This window comes from Dendropsophus ebraccatus, chromosome 2 (genome assembly GCF_027789765.1).
Source record: "Dendropsophus ebraccatus isolate aDenEbr1 chromosome 2, aDenEbr1.pat, whole genome shotgun sequence".
In the NCBI taxonomy this organism is placed as follows: Eukaryota; Metazoa; Chordata; class Amphibia; order Anura; family Hylidae; genus Dendropsophus; species Dendropsophus ebraccatus.
Window position 1 is genome coordinate 70,583,874 of NC_091455.1, and position 27,287 is coordinate 70,611,160.

The following is a 27,287-nucleotide window of genomic DNA, read 5'->3' on the forward strand; positions in this document are numbered from 1 at the left end:
CTCGTTATATATGTTCCTTAAGTTGTTACGATTACAACGATATGTAACATGTATAACTTTTTTTTTATTTGATGGCTTGTAAAAAATTAAAACCTTTTAAAGAAAATATATGTTCCTTAAAATCGCTCCATTCCCAGGCTTATAGCGCTTTTATCCTTTGGTCTATGGGTCTGTGTCAGGTGTCATTTTTTGCGCCATGATGTGATCTTTCTATCGGTACCTTGATTGCGCATATATGACTTTTTGATCGCTTTTTATTACAATTATTCTGGATTTGATGCGACCAAAAATGCGCAATTTTGCACGTTGGGATTTTTTTGCGCTGACGCCGTTTACCGTGTGAGATCAGGAATGTGATTAATTAATAGTTCGGGCGATTACGCACGCGGCGATAGCAAACATGTTTGTTTATTAATTTATTTTTATTTATAAAATGGGGAAAGGGGGGTGATTCAGACTTTTATTAGGGGAGGGGATTTTGTGTTATTAAAAATACATTTTTCTTTTACTTTACACATATACTAGAAGCCCCCCTGGGGGACTTCTAGTATATGCACTCTGATCTCTCATAGAGATCCATGCAGTATAGTTATACTGCATGAATCCATGAGATCGGTGTTCTATTACTTTTGGCTGCTGCAGCCAAAAGTAATAGAATGCCGAGCCGGGATCAGCGCCATTACGGAGCAGACCCCGGCCCGGTATGGATGGAGGGATCGCCCCCCCGCAATCGCGCCGCAGGGGGGCGATCCCCCCACTAGACCACCAGGGATGTATAACAGCAAGTATTTAGAAGCAGCTGTCAACTTTGACAGCTGCTTCTAAGTACTTAATTAGCGGGCACGGCGATCGGACCGTGCCCGCTAATAGCCGCGAGCCCGGGCTACATGCGGCACCCGGGATCGCGGCAGTTCAGAGGGGGGTCGCGCGGCGACCCCCCTCTGAACTCCCATAGCGGCACGAGGACGTTCAATAACGTCTTTGCTCTTAAAAACAAACAAACAAAAAACATGTGACTCCAACTGTAAAGTACAGTATTGGGCGATGTTCCTACAACGCTATTTTTGAGTAAATAATGGATGTTGATTGCAATGGAATCAGCGTCCGTTCTTTACTACAAGGGCGGCATTACATTGAAGTCAATGCAATGTCGCCCGCTGTGTTCACACAGCGTTATGTTAATGCCCATTGTTTAGAACAGCACTAAACTAATGCACCTGCCTACTATTTATGGACGCTGTTCAGTGAACAGTGTTCAGAAATAACAGCTGTTCAATGTAATTTGCGACGGCAGCCGTACATTACATTAAACTGAATGGCTAATTGATTTGTGGGCACACCCTTAGGTACCCGCAAGTCGATTGTAAAAAAAAAAAAAAAAAAAAAAAGAACATTCCTGCAGCCGATACAGAGGTATCGGGTGCAGAATGTCCTGAATGGAGACTGGCGGACGGCAGTTTAACAGCATCTGTTGCTATGTAACGGATGCTGTTAAATATAGTGTGAACATAGCCATAGTGAGAACGCAATCTTAAAATTCTGTGGAATACAGATAAGGGTTACATAGCTTTGTTCTAAAAAAAATCTTCTCCTGTCTTTGAAAGTTTGCATTGAAGATTCATAAACTGTATTGAGATTTAACCACAGACACAGTTCAAGGTGTGTGATGTACAGCGTTTATTGGCAAAACAAAATAATAAAAAAAAAAAGGAAACAGAAGTGGTGAAGGTTCAGAAGCAATCATAAGATCAACAAACATAAGAGCACAATAAAAGTTCTTTAATTTTATTAGCGGCAAAACTGATTTTTAATAGATTTCCAAGAGATTTCCTACTTCATTGTGTAATATACTCTGGCTGTAAACCATGGCTGGTGCAAATTAGAAAAGCAGATTATTTTGTTTTCTTAACAAGGCCAATACATTTTTATTTCACTCTAACAAACATTCAACAAGTGTTGTGACACAGCAGACGGCAAAATGGAATTATTTGCAGGGTTTGGAACAATATATATACGGTGGGGACTCTGTACAGGTTAAGGCTTAGCTCTCTACTAGGTATCAGAAGCAGAGTCAATGAAGCAGTTTTCAGTGATAATGGAAAGAAAAATCAACAATAAAAATACAAAGAAAACAAAGTGATGTCAAATGATTGTGTAATTAAACTAAGGACACACATGTTCTCTCGAGAAAGTACACATAAAGAATGTCAATGCTGATTGCTGATCAGCAGGGTTCAACTCAATACCAACGTTGACAACATGAAAAAAAAAAAAAATCTTGATTTCAAGTTAAAACTCTAAAAGAAATGACTACCCCATGTGTAATTAGATGGGATATGAAAAGCACACATCATCAGCAGTTAAATAGTCTCACAAGGTTCAAGGAGTCTCCTTTTTAAACGGGCATAGTAATAAAACCAAGTAAACGAAATGTAATATTCAAGTGGTGTACTGAAAGTTGTGTTATTGGCACGTATAAGGTGTGGTCAAACGTAATACTATACAGTTGCTAGGGTCTCGTGGTAATTCTTTTTTCTTTCTGTAAACAAAAGCTTACCACCTAACAAAAGATACTTTGTTCTGAAGAAGGCATGGACTATATATATAGTACATTAAGTTCACATAGTCTAATATTGTTGTGAGTGTGTACGTGCAGATATAACTGGAAACTTATACATGGAAAAGAAAACAAAATGCTGCCTGTTAATATTTGCTTCATGCAATACTGATTTAAATATGCTGAATTGCATTGCTTTAAATGGGAAGATATGTCTGCCGATGACTTTGTAAATGGTCAAGCTAAATCCTTCAGGGCTGTAATTTCCCCAGACAGAAGTCAGCCAGGTTCTGTCTGTTGCTCCGCAGAGGTGCTCATATTCCTAATGGTGTACATGACTGAGCTTGTTTTCAAGCTCCATTATTCCTGCAGGCAAGAGAAAGGCACAGTTATAAAGGCGCAGTAGGAAACCAGCATACTGTACGTGCTCTAGATAAATCACAGTGGGAGAACACACATCTAGCATCTCAGATGATCTTTATCGAGAGGACTGACAAGCTTCCAGTGCCAAAACAATTTCAATAATGACACAGCTTTCAAACTGTGTCTTTTGCAAATAGAAACTGGTTGTGAAACCAAAAATAATACATTTTCTTTTATTATACGTTCACAATGGTATCAAATGCACATAGCACAGCAAGAAAAAGCCAAACTGCAGCGACTTTAGGTCATTCAGCACCCAGCACACATTGCAATAAGTGGTTTAGATAGCATGTTGTTACGTGTATGAGATATGCAGACTCTGTTAACACTTATAAAAGAGCCTACTCCATCACTGAACACTTGTAAAATAGCCCCTTTTTGACCCCCTTTAACAACTACCTCTACATGGTTTTATATTTTGCAGTTAGAGGTTTATTTCTGGGATGCAGCTAGAATAGAGAATCGGGTGCAGGTATGGTGCCTGGCTGTCAGCGCTAACAGAGTCATTTCCTTTTGTACCTGGAGCTTCTATAGCAGACTCAAATCGGTGAAGACAAGAAGCACCAAGTAAAGACTCCAGTTTAGTTTTTCCTGTAATCTTCTGATCTCTAACTTGTAATTGACAAGTTTTTAATATAATTTCCTCCAACTTTTTTTTTGATGTTGAGATGATATTTTGGAGCAGAATGTACTGTGAATGAGACTGTCAGAAACAGTCAACACTGCAGCACGTAAAGCTGCTCATTAGAGGGCTGCAAGAAATGTGAAATCTCTTGCTGTATATGAGTTAAAAATATAGATTTGTAAATTACTTCTATTTAAAAATCAAGTCTTCCAGTTCTTATCAGCTGCTGTATGCCCTAAAGGAAGTGGTATATTCTTTCTGACACAGTGCTCTCTGTTGCCACCTGTCTGTGAAAGGAACTGTGCAGAGTAGGAGAGTTTTTATGGGGATTTGCTCCTGCTCTGTACAGTTCCTTACACAGACAGAGGTGGCAGCAGAGAGCACTTTGTTAAACTGGAAAGACAACTCCCCTCCCTGCAGGACATACATCAGCTGATATGTACTGGAAGACTTGAGATTTTTAAATAGAAGTAATTTACAAATCTGTGTGACAATAAGTAATTGCTGGGAAGGCATTAAAATAATTCTGATATATTCTTTATGGTTATTGTAAGTGGGAGCAATCTGACCACTTGTGCTTTTTGCGCAGAGTAGAAAAGCAGCAAGTGTTTCACTTGTGCTCAGCTAGAACACTAAATAGATTGGACTGTAGCAGGGGGTAGATAACCCCTACCTTTGAGAGGTTATAGGCATTTATGTTTTTTATGTTGTGTGAACATAGCCTAAAAATTATTTTACTTGACAGATATGTGTGTATAGCTGCATTCTTTTAGCCTTATCTTTTTTTTTTCCTTTAAGCTTTTCATTAATGTAGCCACATGTGGGCTTGTTTTTTGTGCAATGCGTTGTAATTTTTATTTGATCTGTTTTGGGGTACATATAAAATATTACTTATCTTTTTGGAAAGGGGATGGGAAAAACAATTATGCAGTAGATTTACATGTTCACAATGCAATTACAATAATGTTGTTAGGGTTTTTGAGATGACGGCTAAGGCTAGGTTCACACTGCGTTTTCAGCATCCGTTTAACGGATCCGTTTTTTTTTTACGTCCAGAAAAATAGGGTCAGCAACGTTTTTTGGTCCGCCAAAAAAAAAAAACGGATCCGTTTTTTTTATAATGAAAGTCAATGGAAAAACGGATGCACACAAATGAATCCGTTTTTTGCAATCCGTTTTTCATGCGTTTTTTTCCAAAAAACGGATGCTGAAAACGCAGTGTGAACCTAGCCTAATAAAACTAATTTTTAGTTTTTACCGTGCACATTAAAAAAGTAAATTTTTCAGTCTCTCTATGGGACTTCACTATCCCATCTTTTGATTGTTGCTATTATGCTAATGCTATACTTGGTGTACCAATACTTTATTGCATATAAATGTCAAGCTAACAACCTATGGTGGACCTGGGCTTTGATGTTAAACAAAGAAAGCCTATCCAGCCTAACAAAGTCAAATCACTTAGATGCCTTGACCAAAAGCAACCACGACATCTAAGGGGATAAAGGCTATAAACACCTTTGTAAAACATTTTTAAATACTTGTTTCATACTTTTTATGGTACCAAAAAAACCCACTATGCTAAATCTCACTTATACAGTATGCTGTATTAGTTTTCTTTTGCCTTTACACAGCCCATATTATTCCCTGCAAACTGCATTGTATCTGCTTTCTTCTCTATCGCCAGCTTATGTGACATGCCCTCCGAGGCAGCCCTTCCTTCTGTTCATAATCTGAGCTGGTGTCTAATTCCCTCTTTTCTGCTATCTCTAGCATTTAGAGAGCAGAAATTCTGACACCTTTTACTTATCTGTTATTGAGCAGCAACTAAATGGTACAGTATTATTATTTTTTTAATAAAGACTATTTAAATATTGCTGCTGCTGAAAGTGGAGGTGCAATGACAGTGCCAGGGCACCATAGTAGTACAGCACCAGTCCTCTGAGGACTCCTGCCCACTCTAAACAAGGGTTAAATTTATGTCTACACGGGGCATTTAGAGTTTGTAACGTTACAAAGATCAAAATGAATTAGTGCAGAATTTTGGACTTCTCCAGATAGAAACTATATTATTTATGGGTGGACATTTACTTTAAGAATGTAGTGAATGTGGTGCACCATGTCAAAGTTTTTAACCCACTTTTGTCTTAAGTTAATATGGAATTATCTATGAGGATGTCTTTCAGTTATATATGTCTTTAAGAACATTAATGTATTCACTTTAGGGCATGTTTTCCTTGTTTTCTCTGCTGGGATTCATTCTTATCTCTGACTTTACTGCAATGATGTGGGGAGACCAATCACCATAATATACCTTGAAAGTTAATTAATGGTAAAATATGCCATAATGTGTTACTTTATTAGTGATACTTTTCCTTATACATAAACAGACAATGTGACAGGATGCTATGCTCATGGATATGTCAAAGCAGTAAACACTGTATGAAGTAACATCTTTTAAAGAGGCAAGTTCACTTTCTATTGCTTGCAAATAGTAAACTGTGTGGTACAGAGAGTGAGGCTATGCTAACACAACGTCAAAAATATTGAAAAGGCGGGCGATTTTCATATTCAAAAAGTTTAAATTTAAGTAATGGCAATGCATTGAAGTCAATGGAAAGACAGACGTCCAATGCACAGTGTCTATTGAATAATGGACATTTTTGCCGCGGATGTCAAAATAATGAAAATGATCATTATTTTCGGACGTCTTTTGCAAACAGCGGCCGTTTTTTTATTAGTAGTTCACACACAGTTTTTCTTTTGTCACAGTTCTTTCTCCGTTTTTACTATTAAATTCAATAGACTTTTCAATTAAGCCACACTCAAAGGCCAATAAGTAATCCCAAACTAGAATAATGTACAAACACCAGTCATATCATTGAGGGGAGGCCAGACAGCTAAATGACGTCCGTTATTTTAGACTCAAAATAACAGACGTAATTTTAAACTGAGCCGAAAAAACGTTGCGTGAACATAGCCTAACAGCCCTCTTATATAGGCTGATGGGCTCCAGACGACCAGCACCGATCCCTGTAATGGGTACTCGTCTGCAGAGCCTTTACACAGCTGGATTAATCGAGTGGCCAGGCCACACAAACTATCACTTGTTTACGTGCCCATTAACTTTACCATCATCGCCGATACATGCCCTATTGTATTGGCAGCACATAAGATGCAATAAGCCGACAAATTACTATTTTCTTATTATTTGGCTGATTATGGGGAACAAGGGTTCCTACAATATCTCCTTTATCTGATAATTGGCCTGTGTAAAAGGGCCTTAGGAGTCACTGAAGGGATTTCACTAAAATTACTGTATTCAAGTATTTGTGAACTGCCTCTTTAAAGCTATTGCATTCAGAGACATTGAATATTTACCCTTCAGCCATAGACAGCATTCAATGATCAGCATGCAGAAAATCCATTGAAAACTAAATATATGTATAAATGTGTTTTTATCATGCATAAAAAAAACTTGCCAATAGTAAGCAAAGGGGAAGATGCCTTTTGCACATGCCAGCCCGCTTTGTCCAGGAAAGCGACGGATGCATCTTACCTTTGGTCAGTCCTCCCCATCTTCAGGTGAGATCTCTGTTTCTTTATGTACCACTACTTTGGTCACTGACATGTCAGGGTGCTGCTCTTTGGCCTCTTTAATTGCCTGAGCCAGCGCCTAACACAAGAAGAACCAAAAGGGGACGGAAACAAAAGGAGGTGGAACATGCATGATCAGTGGGAAGGTGGATATTCATGAGAAAATTACACCACTTACAGATGAGGAGACACAATTAAATATGAATTATTTGTAAATTCCATGTGTGTGGCACACTAGAGTTTACACTTAGCCCATTCTTTCATTTATCACATGCAGTGTCAATTAAACTCCTCCTGTTGAATAAGGTAGCAGTGGAAACAGAACACAACATAAACATGTCCCGACCCTGCAAGAAGTTATTAGTGGTAATAGTTAAAGGTGAATGGGTTAAGTATGACCTCTGGTTACCGCTTTCTGCTGATGAATCACTCACATCAAGTTACTGCAGCACCCTAGTATATATATATAGAATGTTTCCTCACAGGCTACTTTACCTGATCATGGTCAATGTCAGCATCTCCTGTAATCACTATCCGCTTTTCAATTCTGGTCTCTGAAATGCCTCCTTTCACAGTCTACGCAGAAATGAAAATAATCAAAAAATTCAAGTATCAAAAATGTGTTCATGCAAGAACTTTTTCTTCTCTTATCAGGGTTGACCATTAGTTCATGGTAGCTGGGCCTGATGTTCCACCCTCAGACACACACTGTGCAGGTACAGATAAGAAACATGGCGTGTGCAATGCACCTAAGCAAGGTAATTGAATCGAGTCTTTATGTAATCTCCCCAGGGCTTGTGCAGCTTACCTGCACTGGGTCTAAATTAGCTTCCCACTTGAAGAAGCACATGGTTACAGCTAAGAAACCTCCAAGTCCCAAAACAATATACTATATGTACTACATGTAGACTGCTTAAATAGAACATTAGCAGCATCTCAGTTCTGCTTACTGTTATTGTCCTTATTATAATTGGTTATATTGTATTCCAGCATTGCCTTTCTAAATACATTCTACAGACTCTTAACTAATAGTTATGCTAACAATTGCCTTATCATTCAGCGTTCCTATTCTATCTTGTAAATACTAATTGAGAAGAAACATGGCCATATCGACTGGAGCTGCCAGATCCCATGGCTGTTTTGGGAGGAAATAGAGATCAGACAGGGTTGATTTTCACAGTGTGACCGTATCCTCTGGAGATATGTGGCCTCCTAGTACTTGGCAGCAGCACTTCTGTTGAAGTAACATGCACATTGTTTTAGGCAAAAAGTATGTACATATCTAGTAAGACTGCTATTTCTAGCACAGCTGCATTATTGTACAATTAGCATGATATATTATCAATGTCTATTTATACTACTGCAATTTATGTAGCATAACAGTGTATACAGCAGGAGAGGTTTGTTCCACCGCTGAACTGTTCCTCACACAGACTAAGGTGACAGCAGAGACCAGTGTGTCAGACTGGAAACAATTCACCCCATCCTGCAGGGCATACAGCAGCTGATACGCACTGGAAGGCTTCAGTTTTCTAGAATCAGATAACTGCACCAATACCTCATTTAGCAAGCTATATAAATGTCCCTGGAACTGCAAGTACTTTTTTTTTTTTTTTGCACGTAATTATTTTTTTTTGCACAAATCACGTAAAAGGGGAGAAAAAAAAACAACAAAAACAAAACAGATTTTACAGGAAACATGAGTAAATAGAATAAGCATAATTAGACAATGAAGTTTATTCACCTAATAATATACACAATTATAAGAATCAACTATTCTACATTTGCAATATGAAGAGCATGAATGGTGACCTATAGAAGCATGTTATAAGCAATCTGATATGAGCACTTGTTCTGAATCATGGTGGAATGACATACATATAGCTCGGTGATTAACTTAATCAGTAACATACTCATTTTTTCTCAGTTGGGGTCTTTTATTACCAAAATAGTGAGAGGTAATGCTAGATAAATATATGGCCTGAGGCATGTACTGACACTTATGGACAGGTGGTGGGAATTGCAGTCATAGATATGATATGTCTTATCAATTTTGTATCTGGATACAGTGGAGTGAATAAAATTGCATCGGCTGGTTAGGAATTACTGACTAGAAGCAAACTCAAGCTTTGGGTAAAACTGCTAGATATCATTATATTGTTTAGGTTTTTTTTTTATTTATAATAGGCGGATTCTGCTTTGCTCTATAAATGTTTGTAATGAGCTGGAACGTATTACGTTACGTTACACTTATTTAGGTTTTCTGCTTTGTGGAAAGGCAAAATTTTCACTGGACACATGGGGAGGGAGTTATCAAACATGGTGGAAAGTGAAACTGGCTCAGTTGCCCCTAGCAACCAATCAGATTTCACCTTTCATTTCTCATAGACTCTTTGGAAAATGAAAAGTGGAATCTGATTGGTTGCTAGGGGCAACTGAGCCAGCTTCACTTTACACCATGTTACATAAATCTCCCCTATAATTTCTTTTAAAAGTGCTTATTCCTTACCAGGTGTGAACAGACATAAATACACAGTAAGAACTTACTTTGGTAATGTGTGTAGTAGTTGTAGTGCCAAAAGTTTCTGAAGTAATTGTCTGAGCGCTCATTAATACACCAGGATCTGTATCAGGACGGGATACCATCTAAAAACAAAGTGATGCAAGGACTTGGGTTTAATAGCAACATAAAATGTATTTTGGACCTCTGCACTCAGGGGTATATTCTGGATTCTAGAAGATTAATATTCACAAATGCACATGTACTCATGTATCACAATAGAAGCAGTGGCACCTAGCCACAGAAAGTTGGTCGGTCTCCAGATTTACAGCCTGAAAAGTGTATATGGGAATATTACTGAGAACATTACTAAGGTAGTTACTGAAGGCAGTTTCAATTGAAAGTTTACTGTTTGCCATTAGTAATATCACTTTGTTTTTTCTGATACACAGCTGTAAATTAACAGGAAAGACATAGATTTCAAAATCAACACCTTAGCTGCCTGCAGTCACCACTACAGGGCGCTCAGGAGCTAACTGCATACTGCTTTCCTATTGAAATCAATATAAACAGTATGCAGTAAGCGCCTATTCTTTCTGTACACAGCCAGTGTTTTCTTGTAAAGGGTACCGATCATTCTGCTTACATGGCAGGATACCCTCTCAAAACTCCAGCAGGTACATAATCCATTTTTAATGCAAGCGTTTTACAGAACTGTTGGAAGTGCCAAAGACCGCATTGTCATACACTTACAATGCTGCCAAAAGTTCTTCTGACAGTTCTGTACATCACTCGCTTTAGGAGCAGCCTATGTACCTGCAGGAGTCTTAAGAGGTTATTCTGCCTATGATCGGTACCAGGCCTCTTCCCTATGTAACAAAATCCATATTTCATAGAACAAAAGCAGAATGTAAAGCAAAATTTTAAATGAACCTACGTGTTATAATGATAATAGCCATCTGTTTACGTAAATTTTAAAGCTGATTTAAGTTAATGACCATTATGTCAAGTCAGATGATAAATGCAGTTTCAGTGTGTGGACTCTATTGTTGTATTCAAATGGCAATGATAATGTACACAAGGTAATGACTTGCATCTGCACAAACCATTTCATTCAGATATTTTTAAATGTTTTTGCAGTAATGTAACGTTATATTTTTTACTGCATGGTGTAGCCAGACATAAATGCCTAAATTTTGCAGTAAAGTAAAATATTTCAACATCAGTTGAAGAACAGTTTTCCTAATTTTTTTTTCCTGCCAAAACGACCGAGAAGCTGAGGCAGGACTAAACGGAGGACTTGGGTGTACAATGAAATGTCTCTGCTGACATCAGCTACCAAAGCGTCTGTTTTGCAGTCATGATCAATCCTAAAGATGTGTATTATGAAAATCATACTTTATGAATAACTATATGCAAAGGCTTAGTATCGATCTTTATACTCAAGACAATCTCCATGACATGATAACATTGGGGTAATGAATGTGCCACATAAAAAGCATGAAACGGCGCTTTGGATAATGCATAGTAGTTAAGACTTTTCGATACAAGTTGAAAACTTACTTAAATTTATGTAAAAAGTAACAGCTGTCTATAATACCAGGCTTTTCTTGCACGGGAATGCTAAATTTATGCAGAGGCCCCCTAAGTCTTTCTTTTATATTTCTCATTCCTTTGAATCCACGCCTGGTTTTAGTTAAAAAAACAAAAAACAAAATGAAAAATGCTGTACGTGAACCCTCTCCCCCTTAGAGATGTAAAGACTCAACTTCATTCAGTGTGCTGTTATAGCCAGGGGAATCGGCACTGAAAATAAAGGGGTGTTCTGGTACAAACTTTTGTTTTTTTTTACATTTCTTAGAATTTTAAAATAAAATGTTATGAAAGAAAATTAATATTTTTTTAATTTTTACATCGAGAAGCAGCAGTATGGGGTGACACGGCCCCTCTGCTGCCACAAACAGCTGTGCCAGGAACTGCAGGGCTTCTCCAGCCCTAGTGCTGACACAGTTATTATCATAATTGCTTGCAGCGCTAGAGATACTAAGGGTACTATTACACGGAACGATAATCGGCCCGATTCGGCCGATTATCGTTCCGTGTACTAAAGACAACGATCAGCCGATGATCGTTGTCATGGGCTGATCGTTGATATAAGTTCAGACCTATAATCGTCGGGCGCCAAACGTGCACCGCTACGTGTAATAGCGGTGCGTGGCCGACGCTGACGATTAGCAAAGAAGAATACATACCTAATCCATGGTCCAGGGTTCCTCTTCCTCAGAGCTTCTTACCGGGTCCCGTGCGCTCCGGCTTCTAAGCGGCCTGTGTCAGCTGACAGGCCCCTTGGCCAATCACAGGCCGGAACCGCCGCAGCCAGTGATTGGCTGAGCGGCCTGTCAGCAGAGACAAGCCGCTGTGAAGCTGAAGTGCGCGGACCCGGGGAGAAGTTAAGAAGAAGAGGAACCATGGATTAGGTATGTATACAGTTTAAACAAAGGCTGCAAGGACATCGTAACAATGTCCCTGCAGCCCTTGTTTAACGATTATCGGGCCGTGTAATAGGCCAAATAAACGAGCAACGATCTAGCAGATCGCTGCTCGTTTACAGGTATTATCGGGCCCCCATCGGCCCGTGTAATACCACCCTTAGCCTCTTCTTATGTCCATTGTAATGCGTGTTGGCATTAGAATTAGACTTGGGGTAGCTGTCTGTGTCAGTAGCGCTGCAGCCATGGTACAGTGTAGTCAAGAGGGTATGGATCAGTCAAGTTAAACTCTGGCCAAATCTGGCCCATGGTGCCATTATTTTTGGCCTGCCAGGCAATTCAGAGTTTGAATTTCATTTGGCCCACCATGGCTACTATATAAAAGATTATGGGGAGGGCTGCCTACTATATGAGACTACTAGGGAGGGCTGGCTACTATATGAGGCTATTGGGGAGGGATGGCTACTATATGAGACAACAGGGGTGGGCTGGCTAATATAAAAGAGACTATTGGGGAGGGCTGGCTATTATATGGAACACTTGGGGGGTTGGCTAATATGTGAGACTACAGGGGAGGGCTGGATACTATATGGGACACTTGGGGGGCTGGCTACTATTTGGGCACTATTGGAAAGGCTGGCTACTATATGAGAATACAGGGTGGGCTGGCTACTATAAAAGACTATTGGGGGGGCTGGCTACTATATAAGAGACTATGGGGGAGGGCTGGCTACTTTATAAGAGAATATGGGGAGGACTGGTTACTTTAGGAGACTACTGGAGAGGGCTGGTTACTATGAGACTATGAGGGAGGACTGGCTACTATATGATACTATTGGGTAGGGTTGGCTACTATATGGGACATTTGGGGGGTTGACTACTACTAAGGCACTATTGAGAGGGCTGGCTAATATGTGGGGCAATTTTGTTTGGGTTGGCTACAACAAGAGGCAATATTGGGGGGAGGGTTTGGCTATTACATGGGTTTGGGTTTAATCATATTATAGCAATTTATCTTGTCATTTATCATAGTGCACAGTGCTGGGAGATTCACACCATTGACAATGTTAGGAACATTGCACGCTACTCTGACAGTGCTAGGACCGCCACATTCGCACTTCAATAATTATCAAGGTTGGCTCTCAACTTTGTCCAATTTTTTAATTTTGGCCCACTGTGTATTTGAGTTTGGCACCCCTGGTATAGATAAACATCATCATAAGAGGACGCTCAGTATCTGTGCCAGGACAAGGGCTGGAACAGCATTGCAGTTCCTGACACAGCCACTGGTGGAAGCAGAGGGGCCTGATCGCTTCTTACTGCTGCTACTGTAAAAATGTAAAAACAAAAGGGGACATCTATCAATGTTCCGGCAGGGGAGTATGCCAGGGAAAAGGCCCAGATTCGCCCCTTCTCTCTGGCGTACGCCTTCTGTGTCCCTCGTCCGATGAGCGGACAGGGGAAACTGGGGGGGTGCGGCGCTGGCGTGGTAAGACGGGGAGGAGACATGGCCTCCTTCTGCGCCATATGTATCATGATTTAAATCTACACCTGCTGTAAGCCAGGGAATGGGGACAGGGCATAATTTAAGACCGGTCTTCATAGATCTTAATAATAACTTAATTAAAGAAATTAGAAAATAAAATTGTGTTGCAAATAGTGCATGGGTGAACCTGCAGGGTGATTGTGACTGTGCCATAATAATAATAAAATACAATTTAAGGCTTTTGGCCACATTGTGTAATTAAAAGTTTTCTAAATGTAACATCTGACAGCTGCTGTCAATTACCATGGCAGCCAAACTGCAATAATGTGTGAATGACCCTGTTACCACTGTGTTTATTGTTTTAGGCTAAAACTGGGATTCGATTGAAAAAAAAATACAGACACACACACTAATCTGGCATTGGAACTGCACTGTTTGAACCAGAAAGTGTGTATCTTTGCCATACAATGGGGTTCTGAACCAGCAGCAAGCAGTTAAAGGGGTACTCCCCGCAAAATTATATTTGCTTTAATAAATTGCCCACCCCTAGCTTTCCATTTTTCCAATATACATTTTTTACGGTGCACTTACTCCATCTGGTCGCATAAAATCATCAAATCTCAGTCCTGTCCGACGCCACTCTCTGTTCCTGGCCCCCACCCTCCGTGTCCGCATCACGTGTCCTCCGTATCTTCAATGGGCAAGGTTAGCGATTATAAACTTGCCCACTGAAGAGAGGGATGACAGTCTCTAAGCTGTGCTACACTGCCGGAAACCCCCCCATAATATATTATTTTGCCAGCACAAACCCGTTGTCAGCACTGTCCATACCAGTCCATCAGCCCCAGGGCGATTGCACCCGATGTAAGCCCCGCCCCAGTCTGCTGCTGCTGCCACCCACGTCGGTCCCCCTTCCCCTAGGTATACTCTGCTGGCGATTGATCGCCCACCCCAACCCCACTGTCTGTCTCAGCCCAGCCCGCTCCTCTTATCTGTGTTGCCCGCCTGCATCAGTCTTCCCCTGGGTATACTCTGCCGGCAATCACCCCGCACCAAGAAACCCCCGCTGTCAGCCCCGTACCAGCCCGCTTTGGAGCGGGCTGGGACAGGGCTGACAGCGGGGCTGGGGAGGGATTTTCTCAGTGCGGGGTTGGGGGGTGATTGCCGGCAGAGTATACCAGGGAAAAGGAGACTGATGCTGGCGGGCAGCACGGATATCTGTCAGCCCCGTCCCGGCCGATTCCCCTGATCCTGCTATCCATCAGAAGCTCTGTCACCTGATATACAGTATTGTGGTGTGGATGGATAGCAGCTTGCTGGGACCTGTAGTTCTACACAATATATCAGGTCACAGAACTTCTATAGAATTACAGGTTCCAGCAAGCTGCTATCCATCCACATCACAATATATCAAGTCAAAGAGCTTCTGTAGAACTACAGGTTCCAGCAAGCAGTGAAAAGCACTGCATGCTAAGAAATGTAGTCTCCTGGCCAGCACATCTTGGAAATAGATGGCTTTTAGAAAAAACTTTTTCTCAGGAACGGCAGCTGCTGGAAACATGTCTAACATTTTTATCGGCCATTCAGCAGCCGAGGCGGGACTTTGCTACGGCCGCAGAATGGCTGAGCTGCCTTGAGACGTCACGTCTCATGCGGCAGTTCACACCAGGAAGCGCAACGGGGTGGGTGTACCTAGCGGCGCGATCCGGGACCCGCCACTGGAACGGGGTAGGTAAGTGACCTCCGCAGTCCATAACCACCCCATCCCCGGCCATAACTGAAAAATACCCCCAGGCACGAGTACCCCTTTAAGGCTAGGTTCACATCTGTGATTGAATCTCTCTTCTAGGCAACAGAAAAGGAACTAAACAGATGATGACTTGAAGACTGACATAAATAAAAGGCCCTTCTGTTTGCATCAGTCATAATTTACCTAATTAAAAAACAAACAAATGGATGTGTACTCTTTGTTTGTGACCCATTTTTGGATGGGAAGAAAACAGACTGGATGAAAAATTTTTTCTCTGTTCCCAAACAGAACATAGGAATGGAGCTGAGGCGGAGAGTCAAAAACAGATGGAACTCAGTCAAAGCTTTGCAATTCCACCCTTTCCAAAGTCAACAATCAGATTATCAGAGTAAGACAGCTAACCATTGTTAGTTTGGGTACAACCAACACACCAATGGAGACAAAAAGCCCTATTACACAAAAAAATTATCGGCTGCATTTAGCCAATTACTGGCTGATAAATGTTTGGTGTAAAAGGACATGTTAAAAGACCACGATAAGCTGACATGCAACAATGTCGGCTGATCGTGGTCTTTCAACATGTTGAAAATTTCTCATCATGTCAGGGACGGTCTGCTGCTCGTCGCTTTGTGTAATACCAGTGGTGGCAGCAAAACACTGCTGGCTTCAATGGGCAGCCCGGACGAAGTAAGTATTGCCTGGGCAGCCCCTGCTGAGGTCGGCACTCGCTTCCCCCTTACTATCTTGCAGTGTATTACGGCCTTTACTCATATGCAGGTCTACGATTTAACTTTTCTTATTTTTTTTTTTTCAAACAGTATTTAAAAATCATATATCATTACTGTACACACAATATAGTACTGATAGTAAAGAGGAGCAACTGAAACCAGGAAGGAGTTTGAAATTATAAGACCTGTTTTAATTCTTCAAAGTTTTGTTTTTTTTACCTCTGAGGATTCATATGTAATGGTTTTTGTTTCTGTATGTACTACAGGTACATCCTTTGTAGAAATCTCAGGCTTTTCTCCTTCTGCAATGGTGCCAAAAGTGATGATCTCTGTTTTCACAAGGGGAGACTGAGAGCGGAGAAAGGACATATTTTAATAATGTTCCTTTAAAAAACAAATGATAACATAATATTCAACGAAGAAGAAAATCTACAGCAGTTTCATTAAAGGCCTATCTACACCTAACAATAACAGGTAACATTAAAATAAGTCTTAGTGATCGTAACGATAATTGCCCAGTAAAAATGCATAAGACAATCAACAATAACATGACCATTGATGAAATTTGGTTGTTTAGACGTTAAAAATTATCATAAATTGCTGAATTTACATTACATATCGGTTTTTTCCCAAGTAACCATACTTATACTGATGGGCATGTTATGCATGCAATGATTTGGGGTATTAGGAGTAGGGATGGTCCGAACCGAGTTCGGTTCGGGTCCGTACAAACCCGAACCCTCAGTAATGATTCCCGCTGTCTGCCTGCTCCGTGGAGCCGGCGGATCCAGCGGGAGGACAGCCTGGAAAACTGGGATATAGCCATAGGCTATGAGGAGGGTAAAGGTAAGCCACAGCCAAACTGCTCTGGCAACACCTTATCTCTCCAAGAACAATAGGGTAAAAATCCAACCCACCCAACCCTTCTCTCCACTTTTACATCTCAAAAGGTCTCAAATGCAGAGATCCTATAGTAAGGAGTTATAAAGTGACTCTGTACCCACAATCTGTCCGCCCTAAACCACTTGTACCTTCAGATAGCTGCTTATAATCCAAGATCTGTCCTGTGGTCCGTTCGGTAGGTGATACAGTTGTGGTCCTAAAAAAATACTTTTAAATTTGAAGCCCGTGCCAAACGGAAGTATCTGTGCCCTAACCTTGCACCACCCCTCCGTCCCTCCTCCCCACCCTCTTCATCATTAGGAATGCCACTGAAACATTTTCTCCATGCTGAAAATTGCACAGGTGCCTTAACGATCCAGCCCATGTGCCTGGCTGCCACAGGTGGGGAATAGGAAGCAATCTGCCTGGAGCATTCCTAATGATGAAGAGGGTGGGGAGGAGGGACAGAGAGGTTGAGCAAAGTTAGGGCACAGATACTCCCGTTTGGCATGGGCTTCAAGTTTTAAAGTATTTTTTTTTAGGACTACAACTGCATCACCTGCCAAACAGACTGCAGGACAGATCTTCGAAGGTACAAGTGGTTTGGGGGGGGGGGGGGGGTCAGATTGTGGGTACAGAGTCGCTTTAAGGGCAATGCTCTCTGCAAGTATAGGCAGAACCCTACTTTACATTGACAAACAGGCAGAACCTCAGAACAGTCTACAGATGTGTGTCCCTGCGTGCATGAATAAGAATTATGGTGCGCTTACACAGAACAATTATCGTTCAAATTTTCGCTATAACGATCACATTTGAGCGATAATTGGCTCGTGTAAACAGCGAACGATCAAAGGACGAGCGAAAAATCGTTCATAGTGATCACTCAACATGTTCTCAAATCGTCGTTGGTCGTTCACTAAAAATTCGCAGATCGCTTCGTGTAAACAGTCTTTCAAAGATTCTCCACATGTGTGAGATGGACTTAAGCGATCTTAAAAACTATTGCATTAGTGATTTTTCGAACGATTTATTCGTCTAAACGCTGATTGTTATAAAAAAAAAATTGTTGCTTCGAAATTGTTAAACGATTGATTGGGCGAATTATCACTTTGTGTAAACGGACCATTAGCCATTACCTCATGCACTGTTTTACAGCTATGCCTCCCATCAGGCAGCACCATGTGGTCTTGTTTTGATTTGGGGATATACCCTTTTTGGTTCCATGTACATTTATTGAATATGTATGGGAAGAACAGATATGCAGTAGTTCTCTGGCACCACCTTTTCAAAGTAGATTTCTCCTTAAGTTAGTGTTTCTCTCTCACTAGGAGTTTTAGAGCATGACTAGGAATATATGATATGCCAAACATCTCTTCAAAAGGAAAGAATACCCACATTATCAAAAGTATTCACTTACCTACTTTCTAACATTGTTTATTAGACGTATATTGTTATGCACTATTCATGTGAGACATGGTGCATTATTTATATGGGGCACACTGACATGTTTTATTTGCTAAGCACTCTGTATAACCACCATCTTCCCTTTTTCTGTGTGGACTTTTTATAGATTTGTTTTTGGCATGAATTTTTTAATGGCTTCGGTAAAATTGGAAAATTAATTTTATTGCGCTGAATACATTTTGTTTTTTTGCGTTATTTTCCTTTTTACTTTGGTGCTATATTTGGTGTTACTAACAAAGGAATTTATAAAATACCTTGGGATCTTATTGATGTCTCCAATAAAATGCATTGGAGACAGACACACTTGACTTCTACATAATATCTAGGAAGAGTGACCTGGTGGATAGTAAGAGCACACATTATAAACCCTGTTAACACTATAATGAAAGAGGTTTGAACATTCCTGCCTTTTGCCTCATTTAGAAGTGTCCTGTCATATGTCTTAAAGGCTTATTCCCATCTTCCATACTGGTAGTAGATTATATAAAGTTAAAACTTGTTTATACTTTTAACTAACTTTCCTACTTTTCATTATGTGCCAGATCCTCTGTTCCCTTGTTAACGGCTCATTGTCTAGGTTATCGACCAGAGCAGTGAATGGGTTGATGAATTTAATCTCTCTCAATGCAAAACAGGAGAGGGTTGGGTGGACTGGATCACGGCAGCGTGTAGCCTGCCCTGCTACCTTCTGTGACGGCAAATCTCATCACTGACAGCAACAGGCTCAGTAACAAGCCCTGGAGCCAGCAGTGATTTATGCTTACTGGACGCACAGAAAAGCTGCACAGCCGTTATAAAGGCTCCAACACTGCCCTGCTGGCCTGAACTTTAATGATGTTTGAATACTGCATTTCCCCCCTCCCCACCAAACAGGAAGTGAGTGCAGGATGGAGGGTTGCATAGAGCTAAACTGCCAGTGGGAAAAAATAGGGTGATAAAAACAAAGACATTTTGACCAGCATCACAAGTAGCAAACCCCTTGACAATTAGCAAAAGGAAAAATAATGGAATGCTTAATGTGCAAAGCTCCAAACAGCATAGGCAGACTGTACACACAAACACACAATACAGTAAAACACATTACATCAGCCAGTTACCTCCTCAAGAGGCTTGCCATCCAACAACTCTGCGTCATGAGTCATTTTGCCATGTTGCTCCTCTTGAGCATAGCTAGCAGCAGAAGCATCAGCAGCCACATCTTCCTCTTTAGCAGCTTCCTCTGATAATGCAGCACCCTCACTCCCTTTCAAGCCAGAAGCAATGATTGTGCTTTCCTGCCCTGCACCATCCACCTGCTCTGCAGTCAGATGGGCAGCATCCCCACTTGCATGCATATCCCCCGTTTCCTCCACACTGATTATTCCCTGCACAACCTTCTCTTTTGTTCTGTGATCGATGTCCTCCTTTTCAGTTTTTATATCACTCTCCCATTCTGTATTTGTTTCAGTTTTCTGCAAGGAGAATAACAACTTGTTAGGTAAGCAAATAATAATAATAATAACTGGGAGAAACCATTACACTTTTATTTTTTTAAATTGTCAATAGAAACAAAAACTACTAAATTATTTAAAGAACCTTCCAAAAACATAAAAGTTAAGCCATTACAAACTTCTGGAGACACTTTCACAAGAGAATAATTAGATGTACTGAAAGAATATAATTCTGCCTGTTTTTAATTTGAACTTTTTTGGCATAGCTAAAATATATAACTATAGGTAAATATGTAAATATGATTTTTAAAATTTATATTTTTATAACTTTTGTATATGATATAATCGTTATTTATAAATGAGATCACTGAGCTATTCGATCTAACACAATTAAGTGCACATCACTAGCCTAATATAAAGCACCTTCTGTGTTTTCAGTATACCTAATGGGCCACCAAATTAAGTGTTTTAGTGAAAGTGAATTTATTTACATTTTATACGTTTGGAGCCTGTTTCCAGGCTATAATAAAAGAGCACTTAAGCTTGCTTGTCATATATAAATATTTTCTTTCTTTCTTTCTTACTCTTCACTTTATGTCCCATTAAATGCAAACTGCTTGGCAATAGAATTTCCATTACTTGGCACAAATGGCCAGAAAGTTCTTTCATTTTGTCCTCCAAGCTATATTCGGCATATACACTTTTCTAGATGCATTTTATCTGTATCATTTTCAGAGTATTATCTTAATGATTCTAAGCGTAGCAGTGATTGTAGCCCATTGTGTCACGACCGTTACAGAAACATAAGTCTCATAATACCTATTTCACTCAACATTAATGTTTAAAAGCATAAGTACAATCAAAAGTTGTATAATATAACTAATAAAACACATCCAATAAGCAGCCACCTGAGCCCAGTTTTGTGAAGTAGTTGTAACCTCTCCTATGAACTCAGATGGCTTTCTTGTAGACTCTAACAAACTGTAGATATCAGAACCATCCATGAGTTTGTCACCAGAGGACTGTTTGGTCTAAACAGACAAAGAAATGAAATGTCATATAGGGGGGATAGAAACATAAGGGTGAAAGGACAGACAGACAGAGACACAGATTGTGACAAAGTAGAAAATGTGTCATTGTGGGGCAAAAAAACATAGCCCTTATAGATAGCTTTGACCAGATTTAAGTAACTCTCAGCAGTTTTAATACAGCGGCTATTTAAATGAATGAGTCACTTATTCTTGGCCTCAGCCCCGTTCAGGATCTTTACCCCTTTCCGGTTCTTGTCCTCCTGTGGCACCTCCATCCAAACATTACGTCTCATGGAGAAACATGTGACTGATACTCGTCACTATGCCTCCTTCATAGCAATAGACTGCGCTCAAGTAAGGAGCGCAGACATAGTTGAGAAAGCACAGTGACAACACATGCTCCTCCATAGGATGCGATGTGTGGCTGGACAACAGGGACCAGGAAGGGGGCAGAGCTACTAAATGGGGTCCTAACAGAGTGTAAGTGACTCCAATTTTATCACTGCTCTTAATTTTAATAAAGATGAAAGGCAGTCAACCCCTTTAACTTAACTCTAAACTTGAAACATTAACTTCTCATAAACCACAATCTCACAATCAAAGTCATGCCCAAAAAAGCTCAGGAGGCTAAAATATGGGGAGTTGTTTGTGGAGTTCTCACATCTCACAAATCACTTCAGTGATTTTCTTCCTCTGACAAAATACTAACTGCAAGGTACCCCAAAAAAAGCAATAATTACTTGTTAGGGTAGCTTCACACGTACCGGATGCACAGCGGATATGACACTGCGAGTTTGCAGCAAAATCCGCTGCGGATCGTGTAGTGTGAAGCTGAATGGGCCCCATACACGCAGTGGATCCGGATCCTTTAACCCTGCTTGGCGCTGCGGCTGTGTGTGACGCTCCCGGCTCCCCTCGCTCCTCATCAGCCAATCATTGCTGCCTGATTGGCTCATGGGCAGTGAGGGGAGCCGGGGGCGTCACACACAGCCGCGGTGCAGAGCAGGTAATGTATGCTCGGGGCTGTGGGCGGGTGGTGGTAGGGTGGTTAAAGAGGCCGGGATCCCATACACGCAGCGGATCCGCTGTGTGTATAGGACCCATTCAGCTTCATACTACAGGATCAGCAGTGGATTTCGCTGCAAACTCGCAGCGTGAAATTCGCTGCGGATCCTGTACGCGTAAAGACACCCTTTAAGGGATTTTCCTTTTCCAAAATAACAAAGGAGCTGGCAAGGGCAGAAGTGACTACAGCGTCCTGTGCTAGGTGTACATGGACAACATCAGGGCACGCACAGGGAGTCCAGAGTAGCAGCGGAGAAAGTAAAACGGTGAGTGTTTTTTTTTTTCCCTATTTTTTCTCCAATACCTCTGTGACCCTACAGAGACCATATTTTGCTATCTATACCGCTGATATATGCTGCGTTTACACGGAACGATTATCGTTCGAATTTTCGCAATAAGGATCGCATTTGAGTGATAATCGTACCGTGTAAACACAGCGATCAAGCGACGAGCGAGAAATCGTTCATTTTGATCTGTCAACATGTTCTTTAATCGTTCTTCTCTTGCTGAAAATTCGCAGAATGCTTTGTGTAAACAGTCTTTCACTAATTTACCCTATGTAAAAGATGGTTTTAAGCGATCTTAAAAATGATCGCAATAACGATTTTTCTTACGATTTATTCATCTAAATGCTGATGGTTCTAAAAACCAAATCGTTGCTTCAAAATCGTTAAACGATCGATTGGGCGAATTATTGCTCTGTGTAAACGCAGCAATAGGCTACCTAATAAGAGGACACCACCAACAACTGCTAAGCCTCCTATAACTCCATTAACATAACATATGAAGGAGTAGGGTATTACGGTTATTCATTGTAGCCACATCTAAATGTTCAAGTTTTGAGTTAAGATACAATTTCATATTTCTAATGGCTATGGGAGCATGGAACAACTACTGCTGTAATTAATTTACATATGTCTCAAAACAGAGGTTGGATCTTAAGTTTTGCCAGCCTCTGAGGGATCATAAAATATATATTTTAGTCAAAGGTTGCAAGTAAAAAAGGAAACAATGGCATGTGTATAAGAAAATGAAATCACACAGATATAAACATTAGCAGGATAAAGATACAAGGAGATCTGGGAAAGAAGAAGCCATGAAGGTTAAGGACGTGGCAGAACCGAGGAACATAAAAGTAGCATTCATCTTTATTGCCTGTAAGAAATGCTGGAAAGCAGAGGGCCCTATTCAACAACCTGAATGAATAAAAAATATTTTTGTATAGTAAAAGGCCTGAATGTGGTATCCAATGGACTGGTTGCTTTTCATTAGGTATCTATATCATAGGAATGTGATGGCTAGGATTATGTGGCACTAAGGAATATCGCTGGTGAACCAAACATCACCCTGTGTAAACAGAGGATGTGCTACCGACTGTAATGTAAGTAAAAAAAAAAAAAAGGCTGTGGACTGCAAAAATGATCCAGTGAAAGTTCTTAACTTGATAGATGGAGTGGATGTCTGACCGGTCCTCATGATATATTAAAATAAGGGATGCAGCCTCTTCAGAGATACATCTGTATTTTTCCTCATAGTTGATGAGGCTTCACATTCTAAGCATCTGTCTATATTAATATAAGCAAGATAGAAAAATAAACAGAATGTGTACAAAATGTACACAACACTATTCCACCGGACGATTATCGTTCAGATTATCGTTAAATCGTTCGAATCTAAACGATAAACGTTCAGTTGAAATGCAGTTAACGATTAACGACCGAACGAGAAATCGTTAATCGCTTTATAAGACCTGGACCTATTTTTATCGTTGCTCGTTCGCAAATCGTTCGCATTGAATAAGACGTCATTAGGTCGTTCGCAGTGGATACGAACGCAATAGCGAAGAAAAAACTATCGCAAATACAATCATAAGTAACGATTATTGTTCCATGAAAATGAGTGAATGTTTTCAGGTCTTTCGCAATAGTGTTTTTTTTAGATCGTTAATCGTTAACGATTATGCGAACGATAATCGTCCAGTGGAATAGGGCCCTAAGCCTAATGGCTAGATATGTAAGTATAGGAATAGCTAAATTACACAAGTAAAGATAAAAAGAAATATGCCACAGTTAAGGACAGGATGCAACCCGCTTAGATTGTGAACCCAGATGTTCTTTTTACTGGGTAGATAAAATGTGTTTCCATACCAGTGTGTTTATGGTCTTCTTGTATGCACAACTCTTTGTGAGACTTTGCTGAATAGGGCCCATACTTGTTAGATCTGAGAAACTGCTGAAGCACACACATATAGAAATGGCAAGCTGCATCATTACTAGACGTTCAGTTATTTATTCATGTCTGGTTATAAAGCTTTACGATGCCTACTTTGGTTGCAGAGCTTATAAAAAAAACAAAACAAAAAAAAAAACTAATAAATGTCGCCTGCCAAAATAAAGTAAAGCTGCAAGTGATCAGAAGGGGATTGTGAAGCAGGGGATGTCTGCAATTCATGCTTGTGATCATTAGGATGGGGCATAAAGTTATTGCCACATGTTACCACCACTTTGGATGCTGAAGATTCTGTGACATAGTGAGCAGTAGCAATGGTAAATGGTTGGTCTCTTGTGTATCTCCATTCAGACAGCTTCTTATCTTTCCAAGCTGGAGCCTCTGTTTTAATGACTTCATATTCAGGAAATCCTACAGTCTTCTCGGTGACCACACTTTCAATTATCTTCATTCCTGTTTCTCCATCCTGTACCTTTGTTAGAGCTTCTTCCATTGGACTTGCCAGTTGAGAGTCTGACTCTTTAATGGGAGTCAGTGACTCTGACACTCTTCGCTTTATGGTCAGTCCCTCCTGGGTTTTCCTACCCTTGTCATCGCTAATGGGTTCTAAGATCTCAAATTCACCTGCAACTGGAAGCTGTTTCACAGTTTCAGAAATGTCTTTCTCTACTTGTTGAAAGACTTCAAGAGAAGAAGGCTGTGACACCTTGTCACCTTCTTTACCTTTACTTGTCATTGTTACAATTTTACCAGATACAGTGTCATAGGTTTTTCCTAATGCATACATTCTTTGCCTGTTTTCCTCTTCTTTTGCTCTAATTTCCATTTTCAAGGCATCCAGACTCTGAGTTCCAATAGGGCTGGTTTTAAATGTTCGAGATGGTTTTTCACTGCTCATAGTTGTCACCTTGTAAGTCATAATGCTTTTTGTTTCACCATCAACTACCTTAGTGGGTACTTTGTCTACAATAACCCAATCCTCAGTGCCCTAAGTGAGATATAAAATCTAAATTAGAATTGGTCACCCTTTAGTTTATTTTTATGGAACTGCAGTAGAATACAGGGGCAGATTTATCAAGTGTGTTGTAAGAACGTGACGAGTCCATAGACCAGAGCTACATCTCTTCTTTACAGCACCTCATGGCTGTCACATGTCATGTACTGCAAAATATTGTACCTAAAATAGGGCTGCTCATAGTGAGACATTTGTCACAACCTTTTCTTTTATTCTGCCCAATGTCGCAGAACATGATTAAGCATCAGGCACTTACATGACTTTTCTGGCACATATTGTTTGATAAATGTGCCCCCTATTATCTGCTTTATCAAATGTCACACTGTTCAGTGTTAAATATGCAATAAACAGAGTGTGTGATATATTCTGTCCTACAGTAGCTTACACTCAGGACACTTTAAGCAGCTGACTAATCCTCTTTAAAACATTGTTCAGCTGCCGTTTATGGCAATCCAGCATAGCTCATGGACCTGATTTATATTTTAAGTGGAGGATTAGATCTAGATTAAACGAATAAAAAATAACCTCTGGGGATGATGGGATAGTTTTCTGCATAATGATTTGATGAGAAGTAGCCACAGGGCTCGTGGCTCTTGCTTCCCGAAGTTTCTTCACTATGTCCCCTGGCTAGCGGAAGAAAAACCAATAAGAATCCAAGAATCAGAAGAATTTCAGGTTTCAGTTAAAATACATTTGTGTTAACAGTGCAACTCTCAACAAAAATATAGGTCTACATTAGGAACTCAAAATCTTTCCACTCAGGACAAAGACAGTGATGGTAATAACTCATTGCATTAAACAATGAAGAAAGTGTGGCTCTGCAAATGACCATATAAAAATTGATTTTACCATTAAAATGTATCTAATTTTTTAGATATCTACTAATTCACAAAACCTTCAACTGGTCATTGAGGGCACTAAATACTGGAAAAGAGTGCTACTTTCATAGATCCTAAACTTATCACATATTCATATTCAGTAAGGGCAACTATACAAAAGCACCATAGAGGCCATGTACTGCCTGTAATGCATAAATTCCAATAATGCCCCCAGTAAGAAAGGGTGTATGTACATGTTAATTCTTAAACACTATAAACCATAAACAGTAGCTCAGCTCTATGTAAGCGACACCCTCCAGTGCACTTGCATTTGACCTGATAACTAAAAGAGATGTGGTATGCCATGGAGAGACTGAGCCAACTCCCTCAGTCAGCATGATCTTCTATAAAAGTATGGCATTAGCTACTGATTCCCAGCATATACAAATAATCTACCAACCTGAAAATAAAAAGAGACGGTGACCAGTAAAAATTAAGGTGTAAATTTTACAGTAAGTGGATGCTTTTAACTTTTTACCTGAGATTCTAACATTGAATAGCTTGTCCTTTCCAAAGAAACCCGCCTTTCTACTTCTTCTTTGGTCTGAATTGGAAGACAGATTACATTATCACTGATATCAGATATCCTTTCCCTTCATACATCCAAAAAAAGAACATTAATTACTCATGTCATTACTTGCAGGGTCAGAATACGTGCTAAACTGCAGAAATGCTCTTGGGCATTTAACCTTGTAAAACATTGATAATTCAGATTGAGAAGATGCACATTAATGCTTCTAGACGTCACCTCCAATGCATAAGCCATTTTGAATGTTGGTCATTTAACCTTCACTGATGTATTAGAGCTTGCAGGTCTTCCTGGACAAAATCCATACTGTGTATTTCCTTAAGAACTGTACCACTGGTGAAGGGACTATTTCACTATATGGTACAACAGTATTGGGATGTCTACAGGTTACATCCACAGAAGCTTTTAGGACATGAGATACTAAATTCTAGGTATTTATAACAGCTTTGATTATGTTGGGAAGACTTAGTATGACATTTCAGTGTGTTTGTGGAAACCTTTGCCAACTCATCCAAAGGAGCAGCATACGTTGCAATCTTCGTTATAGATTATCCCAAAGGTGCGTTATAAGCCTGAGGTCAGGGCTATCTGCAGGCTGATCAAGATCACATC

At 40.2% G+C, this 27,287-nt stretch overlaps 1 protein-coding gene across 13 annotated transcripts in view; it reads right to left on the reverse strand.

The window, feature by feature from the left end:
* Positions 1-1,653: 1,653 nt before the first annotated feature.
* Positions 1,654-27,287, reverse strand: part of EPB41L3 (erythrocyte membrane protein band 4.1 like 3) — a 168,117-nt gene continuing 142,483 nt past the window's right edge. For 7 of the 13 annotated variants that reach the window (XM_069957740.1, XM_069957739.1, XM_069957742.1 and 4 more), the window contains 10 exons: positions 26,625-26,690; positions 25,794-25,895; positions 24,522-25,241; positions 20,837-20,959; positions 19,596-19,949; positions 16,372-16,500; positions 9,747-9,845; positions 7,695-7,775; positions 7,162-7,278; positions 1,654-2,923 (listed from right to left, as the gene is read on the reverse strand). In XM_069957740.1, coding sequence (XP_069813841.1) covers positions 7,168-7,278; positions 7,695-7,775; positions 9,747-9,845; positions 16,372-16,500; positions 19,596-19,949; positions 20,837-20,959; positions 24,522-25,241; positions 25,794-25,895; positions 26,625-26,690 — 1,785 coding nt within the window. In that variant the 3' untranslated portion in view covers positions 1,654-2,923; positions 7,162-7,167. The remainder of the gene's footprint in view (positions 2,924-7,161; positions 7,279-7,694; positions 7,776-9,746; positions 9,846-16,371; positions 16,501-19,595; positions 19,950-20,836; positions 20,960-24,521; positions 25,242-25,793; positions 25,896-26,624; positions 26,691-27,287) is intronic. The other 6 variants (XM_069957751.1, XM_069957750.1, XM_069957747.1 and 3 more) reach the window with 5 other exon arrangements.